The sequence below is a fragment of the Pholis gunnellus genome (assembly GCF_910591455.1).
Source record: "Pholis gunnellus genome assembly, chromosome: 9".
In the NCBI taxonomy this organism is placed as follows: Eukaryota; Metazoa; Chordata; class Actinopteri; order Perciformes; family Pholidae; genus Pholis; species Pholis gunnellus.
The window spans coordinates 3,023,768-3,050,139 of NC_136535.1; the positions used below are offsets into that span (position 1 = coordinate 3,023,768).

The window sequence follows — 26,372 nt, forward strand, 5'->3', positions numbered from 1 at the left end:
TGACACTGTTTTCTTATTTTGTTCAGTTGCAACTAGAGTATTTGTTGTCCTTTTCATTGGAGAATAGATTTAGCCTGTGTGTTGGTATGAAAATGAAAGTGTGTATGCTGGAGTCTGTGCGTGTTTGTGTGAGAGGAGGATGAGGATTACGACCTGTTCACAGCCGAGGGTGCAGACTGCATTGTTTCTGATCATTTCCTCTGTATGTCCGATTGGCTGATGAGGTATTAACTTGCCTCTTTGTTGTAATATGTGTCTCGGTCGGATTGTGCGAGGACATGTGTCCAAACAGCCACATTTTCCCCCTTGTTCAACACTGCCAAGAATCCATCCAACGCTGGCCTGAAAAACCTCCTCTGTTATCTCCACCTGTGGCATCCAATGCTGTTTTACTGATGGGCTTTTTCGACTCTGTATCTTGGGTTGACTTGGACTTTCTTTTGAAGTCTGGCCACTGGTATTGTCACAGAACACAGCTCCAGTCCCAAAGAAAACACCAACAACAGAATGAGTTCCAAGATTAGGCTATACACCTGACGATACTCTTTCTTGGTCAGAAACATTTTATTTCAGTGACCTAAAATGGTCAAAATGCTATTTGAGAGGTTTTTGCTTGAGAAAGATAAAGCACTGGAGAAAACACCTCATGCAAGATCCAAATAGTCACATCTAAGCTGCTGTTATCAGCGTTCATATTTCAAATAGATATAACTTTTGGCATTGAAATTGACATCTTTAAAGATAAGCCACAATATGTTAGCACAAAATATCCATCAGCCGGCCCAAATCAGCCATCCTTTAAAAGCTTGTATCAGTCAAACACTACAGTAGTTTCCATTTCTTTATTGGCCTCTGTCCAGAACAGCATTATCTACACATCACGATGGACAAAACCACCTTGTAAATAACCATATTACTTTACCTAGTGACATCAGCCCCAGAGGAAAAGATCCCCAACATTAGAGTGCTGGGGGATTGTGTCGGGGGCGTGAGAGGTTAAGACTTGTTGAATAGCTGGTGGGCGTCACACAATGAGGTGGATTAGGCAGCACTAGAAAAGGCCTTTAGGGCTTTACTGGGGTGTTCAGCAGCTTATAGCGCCTACAATAACACGGCAACAGTGCAGATGGAGCTGGCAAAAAGGCTAGCTGGGAGGGCAAGTGGCTGGCAGATACTGTCAGCGTAGTAGAAAGCAAGGAAGCTGTGATGCAAGAAGCAGAGTAAACGATGAGTCGCATTTTACTGATTGACAGGAAGAACACAGCTCAATAAAGTTACTAATGGGTAGAAAGAAGCAGCATGTTGCTAGAGATCCCTGGTCCTCCCACAGGACCCCCTGGGTGTCACATCGGCATTGAGACGAGGAGTTGGAGAACAGGAGCGGTGCAGGGCCGCGGATGAGAGGTGAGGCTCAGTCTCAGTGGCTCCAGCACTTGTCTCTGCTTGCCTGGAGCTGTGGCTGGAAAAATGATATCATTGCTGATGACCCATATTCTTACAGATAAACCCTGGCACTGCTACTTCATGTGCGTGAGTAAAGAAATTGTGTTTTAAAGTGCAAAATCACCACGAGTGCTGCACATTTCTGGTATGTCGTTAAGCTCATTGATGTATCCATACAAACCATGTCCAGATATACAGATGATATATGATAGGTGTGACACTTTGTTGTACTGTGCCATTGCAATTGCTATTATCTTGTAACAATATCATCATCCTTGGTTCCACCGGGGACATAACAATTCATGAGCATCCTGAATGAACAACAATAAAACAGCTACATTGTCTAGAGTTACACTAAAAGACCCATCACTGCGCTCTGGGGTCTTTAATAGGGTTATAATCCATACTCATTAAAAATAGTGGAATTTTCTGGTTAAACTAGTATTTGCAACTATTAGCAACCTCATCCAATAAAGCACCAGTATAAGTGGCTTTATAAATCCACACATTATCTGAACCCAGAGCAGTGTGAACCAGCAGTCCTCGCCCCTGCCTGGGATTACTGCAGCATGTCTGCCCTGTGTAGTGCTGGGGAATTAAACAGGAGGGGGGCAGGCAGCGGGCTGGGATAACACCGCAGTGTGGCACATTGCGTGTTAGCCGGGATAATAACAGTGTGGTTTGTATTAGGTTTCCCTTGGCTAAAGTAAGAAGCTCCCACTTCCTGCATGCAGTACGTGACAAAGACAGGATCCATATTGGCCTCTCAACATCTGCAGGACGTATTAAACACACGCTGTGGTTTTATGTCAGTGCAGTATGAGTTTGAAAAGACTCTTAAGCTAATTAGACCTCCTGTTCATCTCAAGGTCACCGGTTTGCTCTGCAGTTAGTTTTTGACAGGCAGCAGTGTGCAGTTCAACATCATCTCAAACAGTAGAAAGAATTCATAGCATGATATTCTGGCCCAGTTAAAACTGCTGTTTTAAACTGATACCAGAAAGAAACTGTAGGTCAGATTGCAGCTACAGACAGCATGTCAGCTTTTATTTTTATTCTGTACACTTGTTATTAATATGCAGGCTATCATGTCAGCATGTTTTCTTGATTTGTGGGTCTATTACCATGTTCAGACTAAAAACAGCCATGCATTTAAACAACGCCACGTAATTTACCGGTGCATTTCCTGTTGGTTTACATTGTGGCACAAACAGCGTATTTCTACAGTATATTTGGCAATGGTCAAAGACATTTCATGTTGTACAATACTTGCTTACATTTTTTTAAACCATTATGCATCTGATAAGCCACCAAAACTCATGTATCTCATCATCTTAACGGTGCCTGAAACCACATGTCGACCCGGTCCAACACAGGACTTTCACCCAGGAAACCGCTGTCTGTGTCCCATGTGAAACTAAAAGTCAACGTAGACTTATTTTAATTTACGTCCGTAACTTAAGTAACGTGACAAAAGCCAAACCATGTTGTTTTTACTAAACCAATGCAAGTAGTTTTGTTGCGTTTTTGTTTTTGTTTTGCAATGCGTCAAAGGATCAGCACACACCATATATTGATGCAAGACTACGCAATATTGCCATTGTTTTTTGCACATTCAGCTGGAATTATGCTTCTTAACGCATCATGCAGACCTGCACATCAAACAAGCTGATTGGTTGAACCAACTCGGGAGACAGGTTCAAAGCAGAAAGACAAAAAGGGTGAAGTTTGTACAAGTGGCCATAGTCACTGTGACGTCACCCATTGGTTTGTGGACTACAGATTTGAAGCCTCGAGTTTGACATTTTGACATTTTGTAGTAGCCACGCTATGTCGTCTATTTTACTAAATGAACATCATGCTGTATTGAAGAAGACTTGAAACTAGAGATTGAGACCATAAACTCATGTTTACAATGTTTACTGAGGTAATAAATGAAGTGAGATTTAGGATCATTTTCTCATAGACTTCTATACAACCAGACTCTTTATAGCAACCTGCTGGCCATTGGAAAGAGCACAAGTTTAAGGCACTTCCGTATTGGCTTCCCTTTTTAAAACCGGAGTCTGCCGCCTGTGTTCTCATGTACGTGCATTATCATTTCCTGCTCTCAATTTCTTGATGACATGTCATACTCTGTCACAGATGCACATTGTCGCACGCTCACAGGGCGTAGACCACTGCCAGCAGAGCAGGCGGGCAGCAGCAGATTAAAGACAGTGAAGGGCCTGATGGACACTACATGCATCACATTCTTAATACTGTGCTGCCACTTACGCGCACGCCATTCTGTCCATATATCGTCGGATATGGTTTATAGCATGTAATAACAGTAATAGGTTCCTTATGTGGAGATCCTCAGCAGAGTAACTTGGTCTGGTCTGGTCTGAAGGGCTGTGGAGCAATGTGAGCATGTCAGAGAAATTCTCTCTCCCAGAGAATGTTAGGAGAAGTTTGGTTGTGTCCCAGAATAACTCTTGTCCACTGATGCTGTGGGTTAATCCCACAGCTGTGGACTTCCTCTGCTAATAACACAGATGCAAGTTCATATCGGATGAGTAATTCAGGGTAAAGCAATAAGCAGGGATCTCCTGTTTTGTTCCTACTTTATGTTCAATGTAGTGGTGATGCTGAACAATGGTGCTAATGGTTAGTGTTCTGTGCACCTTTGGCTGCTATGCACACTTTGACACTTTGTGTAATTTAAAATAATTTCCTATTTCCTGTAATGTTTGAGATTGCGTTCATGTTTTCATGTATGCTGCTGAAACAGTGGGTTATAGGATCATTGTGGTTTATTATAACTTGGATCTTATTTTCATAATTTTCACCATCATTTATATCAGTTAGTAATAATACAATATAGAACATAAACACAATTACAGATGTACAGTTAGGCCAATAAATGAGTCAGTAAACTGTGATGGATGTTTACAAGAGATAGTTTCAGTAATAGTAAGTGTGTTTAAAGACGTCTTAACACAAGCAACCATTAAAGAAACATGGCAAAATAAAATAATGCAAAATTGATCAAGTTTTTAATTCAATAGGAGGTAACTAATTTAGAATATGCAAACTAGACCTAAGAAAGCATTCAAGGACGATTTTGGGTGCTTCAAACTTTTTAAATATTTGATGCTATGGATGCATTTAATTTCATTCTGAAAAAGTATTTAGGCTTGATAGCCAGCCCGAATGATGAGGTCACTTTGTTTCTGTCAGAATAAGGATACAGAGTATGTGTCAGAAGACAAACTGTGCATGTGGACATTTGACCCGTACAGTTGTGTTGTCTGATTAGCTTAGCTCTTGTGGTTGAAAACAGATCACCTGATGACTCCGACTCAACATTCTCTCTCTCTCTCTCTCTCTGTCTCTCTCACTGATTCTCTCTCTCTGTGTCTCTGCAGAACTGCAGAGGGAGGGCAGCATCGAGACCCTCAGTAACAGCTCGGGCTCCACCAGCGGCAGCATCCCACGCAACTTCGAGGGCTACCGCTCCCCCCTGCCCACCAACGAGAGCCAGCCGCTCAGCCTCTTCCCGAACAACTTCCCCTAGACTCCCACCTCTCCTCCAGGAAAAACCAGCACCGCCCGGCCCACCCACCTGCCTCCCCCATATCTGTCCACACAGCATCGCACTGACACAGCAAAACAAATCATGCCTCGGATTTGTTTTTCACTGAAGTGTGTTCTGTGTTGTTACTTTCTCATGCAGCTGCTCACACATTAGTGTGATCCCAGCCACACACAGTATTAGTATTGTATTTCTTTTATGAAGCTGCCAATGCTTCTGTAGTTTGTACAGATTTCCAATCATTCTAAAAATAAAATGTAATTAAATTATTTAGTGTTCAAATTGAATTCATATCTGGGTGAAAACACTGAGAAAAATGTGTTATAGTCTCTTGAAAGCTAAATTTCCTTTAAACTAGTTTAAGTGTTGCCGAGCAGTTCACCAAATCTAAAGTTCAGATCAAATGTAGTTTCATCACAGAGTATTTTGATACAGCGGTCAGGGAGGAACTTCCTTTATTTTCAATATCAGATTTTTAATAACAGGCCAGTATCAGCCCCGCACATCTATCTCTGCTCTTTCACCTTGCTGCTGTGTTAAATCAGAAGCCAGTTGACACAGACGTTGTTGGAGACCAGCCGCCCTCTCCTCTCTGCAGCTGATGTTTCCTCAGCCCGGGCCGCCGTCATTCTTTGTGTGTGTTTGAAGTTTTACGGTGTGCCTATTGTCTGAATGAGCCATGAGAGCGGGAGGGCCGACAAAGGAAACATGTTTATTCCAGTCAGTGACGTGTAGCAGCTCCTTTTCCCTCCGTGTGTGTGTTGCTGCTCTCATGGCCTCTCCCGAAATGTTTTTGATTAAATCTGTCCCTCTCATGCCTTTGATTATCATGTAATTACATTTGACAAGAGATGCAGTAATGAGATGACACTATTACTACGTTGCTGAAGTCATTTAGATGTTTACCGTGTAATTGAGACATTTCTGACATCATTTAGATGTATTTCTCAACTCGGCCGTTCCAGATAGTACATGTTCATTGAGTGGAGTAACAGAAGCCGTCATGCTGTATTTTGTTCATTCGCAAGTTTTGACCAAAATCTTTTTCTCGCCTCTAGTTATAGATAAATAAATAAATGCATTATACTTAAATGTGCTAGCTTTGCCTGAAGCAAAGCAGATTGACTTTGATAATCAGAAAATTCCTTTATTCAACACACTTTGTTAGTTTGTCCGAAGCAAAATGTTTGTCTTGGTCAAAACTGAAATGCACTATTTACAGAGACACATTAGAAAGAATTGCCAATGATAAAAATAATAATGTACAATCCCTCATGTCTGCGTGTTGTTGGACTGGCTGCATGCCATGATGGCCTGTTGTTGCTCTTTCACTGAATGAGGGCATGCATCTACGTGTTTTAATTCAGAGCAAATGCTTGTTGTTGACAGTACCATTTAATTTGTAAAATACTTACTTCCCAGCAGTCATGCAAGAAAATAAAAACATAATAGAACACAAGGAAATGAAACTGTTTGTCTTTTTTCTCACTCTGATTGCTCCTAATTGTGCCATTCAGATTTCAACCACGGTGGTGACCATCAGCACAAAGTACCACTGGTAATTAGTACCATATTTTTTAACAGGCAGTAAAGTGCTGTTAAAGGGACTTTTTATGGTCGACTCTGGCTCTTTGTTCTGAGAAACGAGAGGCCATGTTTGTTTCTCTGCTAATCAGCACAAAACTTCAAATCTCAAAACACAGATAAAAAAAAAAAGAAGAAGCAAATTAAATTAAATTTGCATTTCATTATTTCTTGTAAGCGTTATTTCATCTCATCGATGTGTTCATAAGCTACTGGCCATAAAATGAAAAAGTGGTCCTTGCCCTGCTACAATGGAACATCTCCAAGCTTGAAGAGATGACCAAAAAAACGTTTGCAGACAAAAATGTAATCTTTCACAGTATAAGTAAGACAACAGAATACATACAAAATGTTTTTATTGAAGAGTTATTTATGAATAAAGTAGAAATGGGCTCAAGCTGTTTCTCTGTTACTTCATCCAGAGGAAAGTGCGGCGTTATGCAGCAAGCAAAAGAGAAAAACGGCAGCTTTTTATGGGAAACTTTTTATTTAATTCAAGCACTTTCTACCAAACATTTTACAATGCTTTATCATCAGGGTCACTTTTGATACTTTAAAGAAAATATGATGAATAACAATATGGTCATTGACAAGGATAATACACCAAAATCCTGACAACTGATACGCATAATGTCAGTTTAAAATGAATTTGTAACAAGACTGAATGGGGAGATTCTGGGCACATTAAGCGATATATTGATTTCAAGAAGAAATTCTAAAATAGTGAGCTTTGACATGTAACAGTGTACTGCAGCAGTAATTCAGATAGATGCGTCCTTTGCAAAACAGTAAATCCCTCCTCATTGATTCAAGTTGCTCTGGATAAGAGAATCAGCTCCCTGAAATGTAAATGGCGCGAACTTTCAAGTCCCCATGTTATATTCAACATTCTGCTTAGAGATGTGCGGTGGATGTTGAGTCCCAACTTGTGAACTCTGAACAGGAAAGCAAAGTGAACGCGTATCAATCATCACAGGGCTAATCGAGTACAACTAATACTGAGTGTCGTCACACTGATTCTCCTGTATTTAGCATGGGGTCACTAGAAAGCATTGGCTTGGTTAGCATGAGCATTTAACTGGAAACATCTGATTGGAACAAAGCATGCTAACACGTATTGCAAACACTGTGGCTAGCAGCATGTTGAATGATAGCAGGCTCCGTTGACATTTACTTTTCTAAAAGATGACGGACTCCATGGTAAAAGTTTCTAGATTATCATTAACAATCATTAGTTTCAAGTGTAGCCTAGTTGGAGCAAATTTACCATCATTCATCGTTTCTCATTTCAAGACTTTAGGAGATAAAGTAACTCTCAGACCTCCTGCTAGCTATACTTCTCTTAAAAGCAACCAACAGAAATATCTCCCTATGCTTCTGGACCTGAGGGAATTATCTTATCTGCTGTTTTTTAAAGCCAACAGTTGATGTTGATGCATATATTGTGCTGCTTGCTAATGTATCCAAACTGTGGCCTCCATTCACAACATGACCAATGTTCTGTCTGCTGAGACCAGCAGTGCAAATACATCCAAATGCAAATTCTTTTTGTTTCTTTCAGCAAATTATATTTGGTTAAGACATGGTTATGACTGGGCTGTGTATAATAAATAAATACAATTTTGAAAAACAAACTTTGTTTCATATGTCCGTGCTTCCAACATGTGACTTTAGATTCGTTTGAAACGTTAACCATAAAAATCATGCGTGTGGCCAATAATCACAAATCATGTAATTAAAAAATATTCTAAATATGATTTTATTTTTACAATCCAGAATAGGGTGTAATTTACTATATACTTGAGGATTTATTGTATATATTTTAGTGAATTGCGCAACTTGGGAAAATCAGTTGATTGTATAGGAGCAGGCATTAAAAGCTATAGGTCTCTAATGGTGTTGTGAAGTCCAGCAGCTTCTGCAAAGAGGATTTAGAAATAACTATTGTAATTCAAATTTAATCTAAATTTGATTTATATAGCCCAATATAAAAAATTTTACAACATGCAACATCGGATATGGAAAAACTTTCCAAAAAAACCTTCACATTTTGATGGATGCTAAAATGTAGATTTAAATCTATTATATATTATGTTCCTCTTATATGTCCGTGCTTCCAACATGTGACTTTAGATTCGTTTGAAACGTTAACCATAAAAATCATGCGTGTGGCCAATAATCACAAATCATGTAATTAAAAAATATTCTAAATATGATTTTATTTTTACAATCCAAATGGTGACTACAAATTCATTTTGGAGATATTTTTGTAGGTGAGCAGCCCAGAGTTGTTTTATCATTATCATTTTCAAAGTCATTTTGTTTGCCAAAATTAGACAGAAAAAAACTGCTTCTTTTGCAGCTCAACCGTAACAGGTACTTTGAGTTGTTCTCTGCAACCCACCATTCACTGTGTGGGACGTACCTGAGATGATTCCTGCATGTTTCACCTCCACATTAAATCCTTAAACTCAGTCGGCCCTGTGATGGAGAAACTGCTTAGAAACACGGAGCTCCAGGACTCTGTTTGGTTAGCATGGCCTGCACCTCGAACACATTTGATCAAAACAAGTATTAAACTACATGTGGTGAATTGTAAACACATGTTGTCCACTCAAGTTCATCTTGAGTGCTGTAAATAATATTACATGTTTCTGAGGAACCTGAGAGAAATAAATTATTTAGAATAATTGCTATCTAATTGAGAGAGCAACATGATTTTGATGATTAGTTGATTATCTCATGTTAAAGGTGATCAGCTGCTGCAGGAAACGTATACATTGACATGTCATGGATCCTAAACCTGCAACCAGACAACATATAGATCAATGTATAACTGTCAAGGAAGAGTTCAATCTTTGAACTGTCATTAAATTACAAACATGGTTCATTTACAGACTTTCCTCACATCAGGTTCATTTAATTATTTGCCTTTTTTCTCACCTCCTGCAGTCCCCTCCAGGAGCTCTGTGAACCACAGAGACAGCTTTGTTCCCACTAAAACTCACCATCAGTGTGTCAGGACCTGTACAGTGTAAAATGCCCAAGACAATGCCGGAGATGTGCTCGCTGATCTGCGCTCAGCCGGCTGCTGTCAGGTTGGAAGGAGATAAGATTTGAATCAGGAACATGAGCAGGATATTTTCTGGATGAGCTTCAGTTTCATCCGCCATATTTATCCTTAAAGAAACACATGAATCAGTTTCCATTCTCTGTGCTGCTTTAGGTTTCTGTCATTTTACAAGGCAGTTAATAAAACACTTACCTGTACAGAGGAACAGAGGAAGCAGGGATCCACTTACCTAAACTCACTTTCCTACATTTTAGGCTCACTTTCACTTCAATTAGCACACATTAATTCACAGTGTGGGAAGATACATGTCAGCTCAGTATTTTTAAAGGGACATTGCGATGAAGTCTGACTCCATTCATCTCTTCAATCACTGCCTGACAGCGACGGCGTTATATGACATGACGACACATTTGCAGATGTTTTATTCATCTCGTTTTCAGAAATAACTTGATTGTCATATAATCTTCAATGTTTCAGTTATTTTTAATCGCAACTTAATTTGAACCGTGTCAAAACGTGCACTTTTGAAAGCAATTTCAGTTCTTAGCGTTTAGAATTACAAATGTTGTGAAAAATGTGTCTTTAGTCTTGATAAGAGGTTGTGTTTAGATTGTGTCTGTCATTATGCTTTCTGTCATGTAGGATGTCTGATCCTCCGTGTTGTGTGACAGCAGAGGGGCAGAAGAGCCTCTCCCTCCGGCCTACAGGTAGCCTTCCTGCCCCTCTGCTGCTCCTAATATCATTCAATGTTCCCCGCGCTGCAGCTTCTAATTCAATTTATCCACGCTGTCAACACTTCTGCAAACACACAGGAGATTATTTTGCTGGTTTAAAAAAAAAGTGCCTCAACGAAAATGGAAGAGTAAAAAAAATAATGTGCGCAGGATGATATTTAAAAGCCGATAATTTTAATATTATTTCACGCCTAGAAATACGTTGAGAGAACCAAAACTCAAACATACAAGGTTTACCTCTCTTTCATTTGATGGCGCGAACAAACCCGCACGTTCACACTTCCGGTCAAAATACACAGAAAGCCTATCCTAAAGGAGAGATTGTACCGCTCTGTTTGATCAAATACTTTTAATCTATTTTCAAAATTAAAGGGTTTTTGCGAAACCGTATATAATAATATCCCTCAAATAAATGTATTTATTTGTATTTACTGAAAGGTGGTGGAATATGTATATTGTAATATGTGGAATATTTCTTAATCTAAACATGTAAAATATCTTTTAAAAGAAAGTCGACTGTGCAGAGGCCTTTTTGTTTTAGCAGAAATATGTTTTTTTCGTGTCCTTTTATCAAGTTTCGGGGACCCACAACATTAAAGGCCGTTTTCAGTCGTGACTGCGTGTTTGCGGAACAGGTATTTTTAACAAGATGACTCAATGGGATCGATTTGTTTTGATTTTATCAAAATGTGCGGCACCTAAGAAAGAAAAAGAAATACTCTAATGTCTCTATTGGTGCTTTCAGAGGTCCTCCTGTGGATACAGAGGAGCTCACGGCACTTTGTGCTCAAAGGCACAACGGGAACGTCACCTCCAACCAGCAACCAGCAACCGACAAATGACAACAGATGTTTTTTTCTATTAATGCTGCAGGGAATATTTGAGGGAGTAATGACAATAGGTAATGTCTTTGTGATCTATTTGGAGGCACGCGTCACATCCAGTGATCGCGTTTGGCATATTATCGCTGAGATATACGCGTGCGCAGATTTTGGCCGAGCATCATGCACCTATTCACCTGTGGCCGTGCAGATTGTGCTTCCATTCTGATTTACCCCGAGTCTCCTTAGCACAATAACCTATAAGGCACAATTTCACTATGATTAAAAATCTAATGGTAAAATAATTAGAGAGTGTATTAAAAGCACTGCATTGTAAAGAGTTGAAGAGTAAATCAAATCAAAGCTGATCAGTCTGAACTCTGTGTGAGTGTCTATAACATCGCGGTGTTGGCTGCTGTAACGCCTGTGGATGTGACATCTCTGTCACTCCTCTCTGGCTCCCCTGGGTCACTATAGCGCCCCCACCTGGCGGCTACCTGTCAGTCACACACACACAGCCCCCACACAACACTGTGGCTGCAGGCTGCAGCTGAGAACTGGTCTGTCAGAATATGAGGGTAAAATAAGCTCAGGGGCTGGAAGGTAGCTGGATATGAGTGGTTGTAGTTCATGATTGAGTTTGTCATGAAGTCATGTCCAGTCAAAACATGTTTGTTTTATGGAAGAGCTGTGATGCATCAGGTAATACGTTCGTCCCGAAAGGCTTCGTTTTCATTGTATTGTTCCAAATAATATGATATTGTGTGTGTCTGTGTGTGTGCGTGTGTGTGTGTGTGCGTGTGTGTGTGTGTGTGTGTGTGTGTGTGTGTGTGTGTGTGTGTGTGTGCGTGTGTGTGTGTGTGTGTGTGTGTGTGTGTGTGTGTGTGTGTGTGTGTGTGTGTGTGGTTGAGGAGACTGCTTTACAAGTGAGAAATGATATGTGTCATTTAGCAGAGTGAACTGTAGAGGAGCTGCAGGAGGAAGTGGAGGAGATGAAGGAGAGGAGGAAGTGGAGGAGGAGGAGGGGTGCTGGTAGCTGTACGATGAGGATGAGAGAGGAGAAGGAGAAGGAGAAGCAGAAGAAAGGAGGAGGAGGAGGAGGAGGAGGAGGAGGAGGAGGAGAGGGCCGCTAGTCGCCGGGTTTCCATGTGACAAGGGGAAATATGAGGGACTTTGACAGGTCTTAAACGGTCTGGCGCCAAGGCCTCAGTCTAGCCGCTAAATATAGCCGGAGAGATGATGCAGGAAGATGGGAGGAAAAGATGGAGAGATAAAAGGAAGAAAGGAACAATGTCGGAGGGAGGAAGAAAATAACAATACTCGATTATAGAATAATATGGAGCAAAACTGCTATACGTTATGTTGTAATTAGAGCGTCTTTGGCCTGGATCGTTGACACATGGGCCAAATCACCGGGACGGAAGACGTTTTTACGCACATTTTCACATCTGCTGCACTGTGTTGTATTGAGCGGACGGATCAAGGACACAGAAAAGCTTGAGTCAACTTCCTACTGTGTGGAAATCGCCATGCAAGCATTTCATTCACTTGAAATAGGCCCACAGCCCCAGATAACAGGGAGGCCGACAGGTTGCATCAAATATATCAAACTGAAGCCTCTAAACCTGCTTTTTTTTACACATGTCTGGTTTTGTCAAAATCATAAATTATCTAAACGTGGCAGAAAATGTGGTATCAACGCTTATTAAGAATATGCGCCTGTTATTAGATGTTCCTCCACACTCTGCGCATCTTGTACCATTCACGATGATTGTTTCACATGCCCATCTGACACGCAGGACACACACACACACACACGCATTCCCAAAGAACAAGTCTGAGGAACAAATTCACTGTCTGCTTTAATTAATCCCCAACACAGAGAATGTGCTAATCTATCGGCACAGTGCCCCTATGTAGATCTAGCAGCAGCTTGGAGCAGTCCTCCCTTGACTTAATGACTTTTAAATCGCGCGTAATGAAGATTTCTGTACCGTTGACGGAACAGAACAAATAAATGGTGACCAATTTGCGAAAGCATTGTTGATACAATTATCCAGTTGAGTATTCCGGCAGAAAACCCGTTATCCACCTCCATATGTTGCTAATCTTTTTTTTCTTTTCCAAGTAAAGCTCAGTGTATGCAGCTTCCACACAATGACAAACTGCCGCCGCTCCCACGGCACTACGTCTCTTCTGTCATTTCATAAATCGGAAGGTGCAGCATTCCAAACAAGTCAGCTGTCCGGCCAAATTATAGCAGATACACACCACAAAATAACTCTGGAGAAAACGGTGAGGTATGTGCCAGACATGCTTGATGATTTTACATTTTCCTCATTTGAAGTTGATGCTTAATGGCATTTATTTCCAACTGTTAGAATACACATATTTTTCACATTAGCAGTGGACACTGACTCCGCTGTGTGGAACAGTTGGTGCTCCGGGGGTTGTGTCTGATCTGATGGGCTTGTAGAAACTGTTTGGGTTTCAGCTTTTTAGCATTCGGGTATAGAGCTGCTGCTGTCAGGCCTGCTGACCTTTTAAGCGGGCCGTATCAATCGGATGGAAACCGAGCAACAAGTGTGTAACATAGCGGAGATGTGCAAACACTGCATGCTGCTAAATCACATAACACGATGTATCTGACGCACACGTGCAGGCCGCTGAAACTTCCTGGAGTTGCATTTGTGTCTCGCATTAACAGTTTTGTTTAGCACATTTTATCTTCTTTTGATTGTCGGATGAATATGTATTAATAATATATATAATATTCACAACATATCTAAGCGTTGTGTCAGCAGAAGCCGCCGAGACGATAAATTCCAAGGGTTAATAGGAAATCCGCAGTTGTCTGTGGCAGTCTCGTTCACTTTTTGTTTCAGTTTTGTGTCCCGCAACACGGAGAGAGCAGCTGTTTATCCAAAAATATATATTTTTTAAATTCACATCTGACACCGAGCCATGACCGAGGCAGAAAAGTGGAGCGGAGCCGCAGATGAGGCTGCTGAGGGGGGGGGGGGGGGGGGGGCGGAGGGGCTCGCGCATGCACGACTTCAGGGTAAATATAAAGAGACAAGAGATTGTTCTTATTGTGGCGCATCAGCCGACTGGCGCCGAGCGGCTCTTTAACAAACTGAGTCCAAGTTAATCAAGAGCTGCAGCGCTGGATTTCCTCTAAAGGAGCTCAGCAGAGCGGAGTGCAGGGAGGCGGGTGGGGGGGCCCCCGTGGCTCCCGGAGCCCCGCACTGTCCTTGGTTTGACAAAATACAACCTGTCGGAGATTACACGCTGCCACGGCCTGCCCTCTGAGACTGAGCACTACATCACCTCATTGCTGGCGATTGTTTCGACACAAAAATAAAATCCCCACGACGTCCAACAACAGTGTAATAGTGATAATAACTGACACTGACAATAATAACATTTAACCTTATTTAAAAAATAAAAATCTAACAATGCCAGAGTCTCCAAATAATGTAACTTTATTTGCGTCTAAACAAGGAAGAGTTTGTATCGAAGTGAGCACTCACCGCTTTTCCTTCTCTCTGATATTTCTCTCAAAATTCACTCATCATCATCATTCATCTGGTTTCCTCTTTTCCTCCGCGCAGCATCTGGGTTTGTCTTTTCCAGCCTCGTCTCTTTTATTGCGCCGCCGCCGCTGCGACCGTCGCTGCCTTCCCGTCATCTCGATCAGGACAAACGCACAGATAAATGGCTCTCGCCCGGGGAAGCCGGGCTATATGAGGCTGAAGTCAGTGTACACACAGCTAACACGGATAGCCTGGGCTAGTGTGAGGCAAATCCAGCCTATAAGCGTCAAAACAGCCGATAACACGGAATAAGTACAAGGCTGTTATTATAGAGAGCGATCGAGAGAGCAGCGGCTCTTTGGAATAAATCTCTCCGGAATGCAGAACATGAGCTGCGAGTCGTGGATTGAGCCTACTGTAGTGAGTTGTTCTAAAAGACAGTGGTAAACGTGGAGAACTGGAGCTGTTCCTCTGTATCGAGGTGAGTATTTAAACAGTGACTCTGTGGATGGGCTGGTTTCTCCGGAGGCGACGTTGTAAAAACGCAAGCCGAGAGAGACGATGCCTCCACCGGCCAAGAACTGAGGGCTGACCCGGTGTTTGGCTTGGAAATGGGGGTGGGATTTCCCGATCTTTCCTGTCATTGGTTAATATTCTATTCTGTTGACATGTTTTCTTACTGCTAATGCTTCCGACACCTTCTTGCCCCCCTCCCTCCTCTCCTAGAATCTGACCGGAGCTGTCAGAACCACGCCTATAGGGGCCCACAATTGGTCCAGAAAGCGTAAAATCAGCAATCAAAGGGGCTTGGTTCATTAGTGTTGGGGATGGAGGCAGGAAGGACATGTGAGATAGTCACAGATCTGCAGTGAACGGGGCCACATCTCTCCAGTCAGTGTGGGATGACTGAAGCAGAGGAACAGCTTATTTCTCTGAGAGGCACACAGCGCAGCCGGGCTCTGCCTTCACACACCGCTCCTACTGAGGGACTCGGCGGAGGAGCCGAAGGAACAAGCACATCAACAGCAACTCTGGGCTAATTTTTTTTTCAGCCTGATAACGCGCTGTGTGTTTGACAAAGCCCCGTGCTCGTCAGCACCGCTCCATAGAAATTAACTGCTCGCGAAGCGCGGACCTACTCTGGCTCTGGGTTGGGGGGAATTACCACTAAAATATCCATTATTTCACTTCGGTTTTTGTGGATGCACCGATGAGAGATCCAGTTTTCACAGGGACTGCAATGGCTTATCACCCTTTCCACGCACACCGGCCGACCGACTTCCCCATGTCCGCCTTTCTAGCGGCCGCCCAGCCTTCCTTCTTCCCGGCGCTCAGCCTGCCTCCCGGGGCGCTCACCAAGCCCATATCGGACCATGGCCTGGCCGGGGCGGCGGAGGTTGTGCTCCACCCGGCCCTAAGCCACCATCAGGCGGCTCATCTCCGCAGCATGAAGAGCCTGGAGCCCGAGGAGGAAGTGGACGACGACCCCAAAGTTACACTGGAAGCCAAGGATCTTTGGGACCAATTTCATAAACTCGGGACGGAGATGGTTATTACCAAGTCCGGAAGGTAAGAATTCACTAATGGCTTTACCGAGACTACATTATTTTTTAAATAGGCAATTTATCTTTTAATGCAGAGAATGCGCCAAGCTGAAAAGTTCAGAGCCGCTAAAAGCTATTTATTCACGTTGTTATATGGTGCGTGTGTCAGGCCTTTATATTCGATTTTTAATTCACCACCAATAATTAACCTGTTCAACAATTAATACAAATAGGATAAAAAGTAATAAGAGGATACTGCAAGAACATGCCATGTTTACCTCGCATTACACACTAAATATATTGTTTTAAATGGAGTTCCAGTCGCATAACTGCATGTTTATATTTAGGATTTAAACTGGCTTCTTTTTTTTTAATTAGTGAATTATCAAAAACGTAAATTAATTTGAAATATTTACAATATATTTCAAGACTGATCAAAGGACATATTTGGGATATTTTGGGGGAAATGTGTCATGGGATTTAGTCAGGTTTTATCTCCCAAACTGCATTGTGTTGAGACAGCAGCGCTTCTGGATTTTATAAACAGGCTGTCACTTCAGAAAGCAGGGACGTGAAGTGATGTGGTCACAAATGTACTGCTCAGATTTGTAGTGTGGCCTTTGGACAACACACACATGCATACACACACAGGCGGACAGACAGACAGACAGAGACCCCCCCCCCCCCCCCCCCACATACACACAGAGAATAATAAATACAATATTTCCTCTTGACAGAGCGGCGTGTTGACTCCCTATGTGTTTTTCCTCTGCAGGAGGATGTTCCCTCCGTTCAAAGTGCGAATAAACGGACTCGATAAAAAGGCCAAATACATCCTGCTGATGGACATCGTGGCGGCGGACGACTGCCGCTACAAGTTCCACAACTCCCGCTGGATGGTGGCGGGCAAGGCCGACCCGGAGATGCCCAAGCGGATGTATATCCACCCGGACAGCCCGGCCACCGGCGAGCAGTGGATGGCGAAGCCTGTTGCTTTCCATAAACTCAAGCTGACCAACAACATTTCAGACAAACACGGATTTGTAAGTAGTGGGAGTTTTTTTTCTCGCCTGAACAGAGACATTGTTTATGTACATATGGTGCATGACATGTTTGCTGTTTGAACAGACAGGGTGTTTTTAGGTGTTTTTAAAATCACATTACATTTTTATGAAGCATATGGGGAAAGTGGGTCGTTGCAGCAGCGCAATAATAACAAGACACAGCCAGGGGGAAAAGGGAAATAAATAAAAACAGAGCACATAGCATGTGCCGAATGCAAATGAAAACTACTGCCGGGAAATTGTGAAGGAAAATGAATAAAAGTTCGCGGAGCTTTTCTACTAAATATAGAATCAGAACGTTAGACAAATAATGTCAGAGAATAGACTGCGTTTAAAGATGAGTCAGCCCACATTTATGTTGTTGGACGCCTTTACGTCCAAAGCTGTTGACACTTTGTCACCACTTGACTTACTGCCGCTGACATACACAGAGCTTATGTTTCGTTGCAGCTCTCCAGATTCGGGAAAGTATCAGTCTGAATTTTCTCCCCTGCACCATGTAGTCATGGGCCCGTCTCTCTGCAGCTGCTCGTGGCCTAAACCACGGCTGCATTGTCCCATTGGCCCTTTATGTTTTTCATTTTAATCGGGCTTGTATTAGTTATAAAAAATAAAAACACCAATACATTTAAGCTGAGTGTTTGCCAGGCTGGGGTCACAGATAAATGACGTGAAATGAGCGTGAATGACCGAGCCGACTGACGTGTCTGATATCAGTAGTATAGTAGGCTATAGTATAGTATAGTGTAGTGTATAGTATAATGCCCTAGATACGATTAGGTTGTTGTTGTGTGTTTTATCCTAAATATTACCCCATAGTTTACCACGTATTAGACGTTATTTTACCGGTTTAAACCCCCCCCCAAAAAAAAAAAATACAAATAAGGAGCTACAGGAGCAAATTACAAATGTCTGAGAAACTCCTTCTGACTGGCAGAGTGCAGCTTCCGACTGGAAACAAATTCAGCATTTACATGTCAGTCTAAATCATTTGCAATCGCTTGAAGGCAGGAGTTCTAATCACGTGTATTGGTCTTATTTGCACGTGCAGCCTATAGGCGGATTATAAGTGATCTTTAAGGTGTAAGGTTCGTATGGTATGTCAATATGCTTATCTTTATCTGGAATTAACACGGTATTGCATTTTAATGCTGCTCTGTGTCTGTTTTTTTTATGGGGGGGGGGGGGGGGGGGGGGATTTTAAAAATAAATGTTACCTTAAAACGCATGTTTATTCTCTGGTGCCCTGTCTGTAAAAACAAAAAACAAAGTGGCTTTACTGTTTGTGGCCAATCTGAAACCAAAGAAAGAGAAAGGTGGAGCTTTTGTTCCAATAAACTGGATCAAATCTGAACCATCATGACAACATGTGTGGCCTGCTCAGGATTTTCCCTGGGCCCCGCACTAATTACAGACAAGTCTGCTCCCTCAGTAATTATAACGGCATCGGTAACAATGCGCTGGATGATCCGCAGTATTCTGTGTGGAGTTCGAATGGAGAGAAAAACGCCGAGGAGGCATACAATACACTCATATTCACGTCAACGCTGTGTCTTTTCGTGTGTGTTGGTCCAGACCATCCTGAACTCCATGCACAAGTACCAGCCCCGGTTCCACATAGTGAGGGCCAACGACATCCTGAAGCTCCCCTACAGCACCTTCAGGACCTACGTCTTCCCGGAGACCGAATTCGTGGCGGTGACGGCCTACCAGAACGACAAGGTGAGTCACTGTTCACACTCAACCGACTGCCTCTAATATGGCTGCTATACTTTGCATAATAAATGTCCTACATGCGTCCCCTCCCCCCACCGCCAACCCCCGAAGACTTAATCTGATTTTGTAGGTCGCCTAATTTCCCTGCAGAGGACTCCCATGGCCCATTTGATTTATTTATTTATTTATTTTGCCTGGACTCGTGGGTGTAGCAGATATGTCTGACAATGTATTGTACCTGCTATTAATGGTCTATAAATTGGCCATTACCCTGAGCTGAAGTATATAAATTAGGTTATTAAACGTGGAGAGTGTATTGTGTTTACTTGTAATGCAGCAGCAAACATAGCAGACATGCGCTCTTTCTTTATTTTCATTTTTGCCTTTTCAAAGAATGACACTAGCAGCTTCCATTTTGGGGGATTTAATACGGTTAGAGCATTTAAAAACCCAGCAAATTTTAATTGAGGTTTGAATATGTGTAGCCCATATTAGACGGTTATTAACCCCTTTTGTTGACTCGTCATCCTCCTCCATGAAGCTAATTGGAGCTTGTGTGTGTGTGGGGGGGGGGGTCTTGTAAAAGTTTATGGCAAAGAGTCATCATCGATTAGGGGGCAGTTAAAAGGCTGGTCACCCCGCAGTCACAGTGGACAAGACACTCTCTCTGCTCAAATTGCAAATGCGTCTTGTTCAAGGGCCACAGGGCCTTCAGGAGCGAAGACGCTCCCGCAAGAGCCATACAGGCCCTTTGCCGGCTCCGCGCCCCTATTTGGAGCCACACCGGCCGCTTCTACATCAGGACATATCGAAGCAGTGATCCAAACCGCATTATTAATTATTGATATGATAGTCATCTGTTCAAGTATTGTTCCCCCTGTCTCTTTTTCTGGGGGAACGGAGGCTTGTGTGGCCCCATAGAGGAATATTTCGTGGCATAATTTCTCTCGAGGGGCCTATGAGAATAACACCCCCTCATTACGCTTTTATTAATAATGTAAATCCGAGGCCTGCCGTGGCTACTGTCCAACACGCTGCTTTCTGTGTGTTTATCCAAACACGTTGCTGTCCCAAATATGGGCAGACTAGGACAACGTGCTCTAACAGGACCGATGTAATTCTGGTTCCATTCCTCCAACATCTATTCTCACTCTGTATTTTTGACAGATAACGCAGCTGAAGATTGACAACAACCCTTTTGCCAAAGGATTCAGAGACACGGGGAACGGGAGAAGAGAGAAAAGGTAACTGCCGCCCAACACCTGTGTGTGTGTGTGTGTGTGTGTGTGTGTGTGTGTGTGTGTGTGTGTGTGTGTGTGTGTGTGTGTGTGTGTGTGTGTGTGTGTGTGTGTGTGTGTGTGTGTGGGTGGGTGGGTGGGTGGGTGGGTGTGTGTGTGTGTGCCCAAGGTCATGGTGGCACAGCTCCCAAACCACCATTCATGAGTATTATTATTATCGTTGTTAATTGACAGGAAACAGCTAACCATGCCGTCGCTGCGGATGTTTGAGGACCAGTGCAAGGCGGACCGGGATGGCGCGGACTCGGACGACTCATCCAGTGAGCCTCCGACCGGCAGGGACGCCGTCCACTCCCCGCTGGGAGCCGATACCAGCCCGCTGAGGTTCAGCAGGTCCAGTCGAGGTGAGACACGTTGTTGTTGTTTTCTTCGGCCCGTAGCCTATATCAGTGTTTTTCAACCTTTTCTGAGCCGCGGAACACTTTTTACATTAAAAAGATCCCGCGGCACACCAACAACCAAAAACGTTACAAAATGACACCTTTTAGCATAATACAGCATCTATGCCATGGTGTCAAACTCAATCTCAGAGAGGGACAAAACTAAAAATTGGGACTACGTCAAGGGGCCAAATAGAGTCACCATTTAATAAACAGTATAGAAGGGATATTGGACAAAGTGCAAAAAGAACACATGTTTAGGCTACATTATGTTACGCATACGTACCAGAGCCAGATGTTTGGCATCTTTCCTTGGCTGCCAGTTCATTAATATCTGGGGTTAGGTTGTTCTGTGGAAACCCTCAATGTGGAGTGAAGGTGTGCATCAGTGAGACGACTCCTGTGTGGGTTTTTGTTCATCTTCATCAGAGAAAAGCTGCTCACACAGGTATGTGCTTCCAAACATTCAGAGCGTTGGAGCAGCATGTAGGCGGAGTTAAGGCATCGTTTCGGGGATGAAGCTTGGAAACTGCAGTCAAACTTTGCCTTGAGTGTGTCATTACACTGGAGGTCTATCAGCTCCATGTGGATATGCACAGGTGCTCTTTCCACTTCAACTGCAAACAGATTGCTGAGCAGTTCAAATTTAAATTTCTGAGCTGCAAAGTCGGCAAATCGCCGAGTGTACTCCATTCCAAGTGTGCCCAGTTATCAGCAAAATGCGCAGTCGGGAACACAGCGGTGAAGACTTTTACTGCATCACACATGTCTGTGATCACACGTCCCTGAAGCTGGAGGTTTAGCGCAGTGAGATGCTTCGTTATGTTGCACATAAAGCCAGCTCACATCGCCACGTTTCGTCCCGGAGCTCTGTGGTGTGGCGGGCCAGTTATGATGAACAATGATATTTTCTGTCGGGCTGTTGTACCGAGGGCCGGATATATGCTGACAATTTAATTTAATTTAATTTAAAGTCTCTCAATGTGTTGATCCTTACGAGGCTTTTCATCTGGGTTATTTTGTCCAGGGCCCAGTTCAGAGTCTGCATTTTTCCTTTTCAAATATTTCTCCATCGCTGTTCGTCTCGTCATCACAACCTCTCCCGCGCGTCATTTCATTCTACTGTCTTAAATTAACACGGTCATTATTGCGCTACCTACTGCCACCCACTGGCATAGAAGAGTATTATTACTTAGCCAGCCATTATTGCAGCTCAGACGCTCAACAATGTCAAAGTATTTGCAACAACTAAATAATATTTTTTTTTGACTCATTAAGTGAAATTGGACATTTTCCCACGACACACCAGGTGATCTGTCACGGCACACTGAGCCGCGGCACAGAGGTTGAAAATCACTGGCCTATATGAGCCGGTATTTCAACGATGGTTAAAGCCTTTAACAGCTATGATGTGTTTTTGTAATCACCTAAAACGACTAAGAATTTAAATTCAGTAGCATCATTTAAATGTTGTTAAAATGGCTAAAATGGTGGAGGAAATTAATCTGTAACGTGAGGAAAATTAATAATTGGGGTGCAGAAAAAATCTTTTTTTTAATTTTCTGTGCCCATAACAATAGGATACCTAAAAGAATGTTTATTTGTAACCTGTTTGAATATTTAGTACAGGCCAACTATAAGATCACCCACTGTACCTGCATTATTTCATGAAATTCCAATAAACAGGACTCATTTTATTTACAATAATTGTATGATGCATGGCAGCTAAATAGACCTGAAAAGAGTGAATTTAAACTTCGACAAAAATGTGCAAAATTACATTTACATTGAAATGTTGTAATTGAGATCATACATTGTGTGAAACGCTTATCAGGGTCAATGACATTTGACTTCCAATTATTCTAAAAGTAAATGTTATTTGCCTATTGTTTTTTTCCCTTAATGTATCCAAAGATTTATATGACAATGCTGGCTAAAGTATTTGTTAATGGGCCATGCTTTTAATTCAAACGTCTTGATGTGTGCACACTCAAACGCTTTACACAATTAATACAAAGGTTATTTTACGTTGCTCTGAAAAACTAAATTTACATTTGGTCTGATGTGTGCAGGCTGGCTTATATTGCCATTCTAGTATGACAACATAAATATAGAATGACAACACAGGCTGGGTTATTGGAATCTTTTTTGTGATAGCTGGGTTAGACACTCTGCTTACACCTCTCTTTTTTCCCAATGTGATTCCTGTATTTTAGATGAGAAAACGTGCACTGACAGCGAGCAGGAGCTGGAGCATCTCGACGAGCGCTGCACTGGCTCCAACAGCCCGGGACCTGAACCTGTGTCCCCCTACAGCTCCAGGTGTGAGGAGCGCATGAGGGACAGGCCTATAACAGAAAAGACGGATGACTCCTTGTTCAGTATAAGGAACCTTGAGAAGGACAAAGCGGAGAGCAGGCACAGGAAGGACACCACGGACGTGTTGACAAAGGACTTGGAGGCCGGAGGCATTAGTGCCACTAAGGAGACCTTCTCCCCTCTTATGGTTCAGACCGAGAGCCCCTCGCACTTCAGCCCAGCCCACTTACAAAGTCTGGCTCTGTCTGGCCTGCACAGTCAGCAGTTCTTTAACCCTCTGGGCGCCGGATCACCACTGTTGTTTCACCCCGGGCAGTTTGCTATGTCCCCTGGAGCCTTTTCTGCTATGGGCATGGGGCATCTATTGGCCTCTGTATCTGCAAGTGGTTTGGAAAATGGCAGCCTCTCCACTCAGGGCACAGGAGGAAGCCCCTTCCCCTTCCATCTGTCTCAGCACATGCTCGCCTCTCAGGTAAGGAAGGTCCTCCATTCAGAACATTATTTAGTTTGTCTGTACACCTGTAGGACTGAGCTGATGTCAGCACGACAGGAAAGTTGGAGCTTTGGGTTGAGAGTGTAGACGGTGCAATCAGAGCTGTCTTATATTTAGTACTGAAAATATGCATGATCAGAGATGCAAAATGTCATGTATTTGCTGCATGCAAACAAGTGGGACTTTTTGAAAGTATTAGCACTAACACACATTTAATGATAAACACAGTAATCAAACTATTGCCTTGAACATGTTCAGCTTCTGTGGAGTAAACTATTTGTAAAAATATTTTTACACCCAAAATAAACATTTGTTGCTTTTACTTTCATAAATTACAAAATCTGAAGAAATTGACCGGTTTGGTTGCTGTTTGTGTTGGAAGAAATGTATCAGTGCTAATTGACAGCTTGACTGGAAATAGTGATGTGTAACTGTAACTCATAGTCTTTCCTCTTGCATATTCCAGGGCATCCCCATGCCTCCGTTTGGCGGTCTGTTCCCATATCCCTACACCTACATGGCGGCGGCTGCTGCTGCGGCCTCGGCCTCAGCCCTCCCAGCCACCAGCACCTCTAACCCCCTCTCCAGGAACCCCTTCCTGAACGCGTCCCGTCCCCGGCTCCGCTTCAACCCCTACCAGCTCCCAGTGTCGCTGCCTCAGAGCCTGCTCACCACTGGCCTGCAGGGTAGCCTGAATCCAGGCTCCGAATCCTCCAAACCGGCCAGCAGGGACACCAGCCCAGCACCGGAGCACCACAGCAACCATAAGACAGGAGGGTCAAGTGGGAGGGTTGCATCTCCCAAAACCTCTATGAAGGACTCAGTGAATGAACTGCAAAGCATTCAGAGGCTGGTCAGCGGCCTGGAGAGCAAGCGGGAGCCCTCCCCAAGTGCAGACTCTCCCAAGTGATGAAAACTCTCCGTTTGGGATGAAGACTTGGCTTGAATACCAGAGGACTATAAGTGCATTTGTCCTGTACAGCACATTAGAGAGACTGGGATGAGGTTTGACTGATATAGGTCCAGTGAAGGCCGATAACTGGTATTTTTTGGAACAAAGCAGCAGATAGACAAAAATGTTGCCCATATAATTCAATTTAATCTTTTTAAATCCACAAGTATTAAGGGTCTCCTCTGGAGCTTACCTATTAGAGAGGGTGAAAAGCCTGTCAGACAACATTTTGACTATCATCAGACACACTTTCCCCTGAATCCCAGTGTTTTTGGGTTAGCGGCTCTTGAAGGCAGGCTCACCCATGTAGGGGCACATTCCTGCATTAAAAATACTATTATACAAAACAATGAAATATATAAACAACACATTTTAGACAATGAAATACTAAAATAATGATAAAACATCTATCGGTCTAACCTGCTTGAGAGCCCCTCCTAGACTGAGCGGCGCACAGCGGAGAGCGGCGTGTTGAGTTTGGTTAACTTGAAGCATTTGAGCGTCCGGGCCTGGTTTCGACAGGCAGGTCTCAAGCTGCATCCAAAAACTTTTTTTCCAGGCCTGATTATTTCAAAAGGCATGGAAGGTGAACGCTCTGCGAGAGGAAGAAAGAACCGCTTATCATTTCATGCCAGAAAAAAAATTCTGAACTATTTATGTAATTAAAGATAAAACAAATTCTGTAAATAAAGCTAAGATCCAAGAATATGCAATTGGTATTAATTTATTCAAGGCTGTATATTAGCGTGTATATATTTCGAATTTAACTTGTTACTTTTTTTTCTCCTCCTCGTCTCTCCCATTTTACATGAACGTATACTGTACATGAAAGCTATTTAGCGCTTGTTGGTTTGAAAAACTGTTTATGAAGCATCGCTGATTTTTAGGTGACGTGTGTGCCATGTTTTAGTCTGCATCCACCGACAGAGACAGAGGAAAGAGCTCCACATGGATTCAAAAACACCTCAGGTTATTTCACTCCAGCCAGGAGACATTCAAAGCAATTCCTCCTACGGGCGCATCATTCATATCTATTCAAAAATATATTTAAAGAAGAAAGTATCTTGTTTATGCTGGTTGTCCGGGTTTTTTTTTTTTTTTGATTGTCTCACAATTTCAATAAAAAATCGTTGTGCTGAAAGCTTGGAGGCGTATCCTTATTATTATTGTTGTTATTATTGTTTATTGTTAATTATATTAGTATAATAACTTTTTATTATTGGTATCCTCTTATTAGAGCCGAACAGCTGTACACATTTTTAAAAGCGTTTTTTAAATAAGTCGTTTGACACACAGCGCACACACATAAGCACACGTGGGACAGGAGCGCCCCCTGTCGATCATATGTTTTACATGAAAAAGTGCACGTGTGTAATTTAATTTCATAAGAACATGTTATTGGGTTTAATCCATGTCATTAAAATACATTTGAAATCAGATGATGAAATTAATTGATTACTTTTTGGGTGACATTTGTTGCTATCTGTTTTGCATAAAATCTACAGCTGTGAATGTTAAATTAAATCTTTTTGTACCGGCTTTAATTTAATTTAAAGAGACAACTTTTCTTCTTGATACTATTTGTGACTGTTATTTTATTAGTTGCTTAGCAGTATACAGTATCAGCAATAGGCCTATGTCTGTCATTTTGTATTTATTATATGTCTCCTGCATGCCGTTCAAGTCTATTTAGAGCAGGTCTTCAGTCACCGTCAATCAGCATTTCCTTTAGTATTGTGTGGCCGTCTGTATTTTTAGAAAGAGTCGAGTAATGTAAGTATTTATAGGAAGAGCTTTCTCTGCTTCGCTCACACACATCCTCTGAAGCCTGAGAGCTA

At 42.6% G+C, this 26,372-nt stretch overlaps 2 protein-coding genes across 3 annotated transcripts in view; both read left to right on the forward strand.

The window, feature by feature from the left end:
- bcas3 (BCAS3 microtubule associated cell migration factor) overlaps positions 1-6,466 on the forward strand; it is a 360,714-nt gene extending 354,248 nt beyond the window's left edge. For both annotated transcript variants that reach the window (XM_079166673.1, XM_079166674.1), the window contains one exon: positions 4,854-6,466. In XM_079166673.1, the coding sequence (XP_079022799.1) occupies positions 4,854-5,002 (149 nt within the window). In that variant the 3' untranslated portion in view covers positions 5,003-6,466. The remainder of the gene's footprint in view (positions 1-4,853) is intronic.
- A 9,137-nt stretch (positions 6,467-15,603) lies between these two features.
- On the forward strand, positions 15,604-25,640 carry tbx2b (T-box transcription factor 2b). The gene is made up of 7 exons (XM_079166353.1): positions 15,604-16,337; positions 17,088-17,355; positions 18,952-19,098; positions 20,260-20,336; positions 20,565-20,734; positions 22,987-23,561; positions 24,049-25,640. The coding sequence occupies exons 1-7, from the start codon at positions 15,979-15,981 to the stop codon at positions 24,490-24,492; spliced, it is 2,040 nt and encodes a 679-aa protein (XP_079022479.1). The 5' UTR covers positions 15,604-15,978; the 3' UTR covers positions 24,493-25,640.
- The last annotated feature ends 732 nt before the right edge of the window (positions 25,641-26,372 follow it).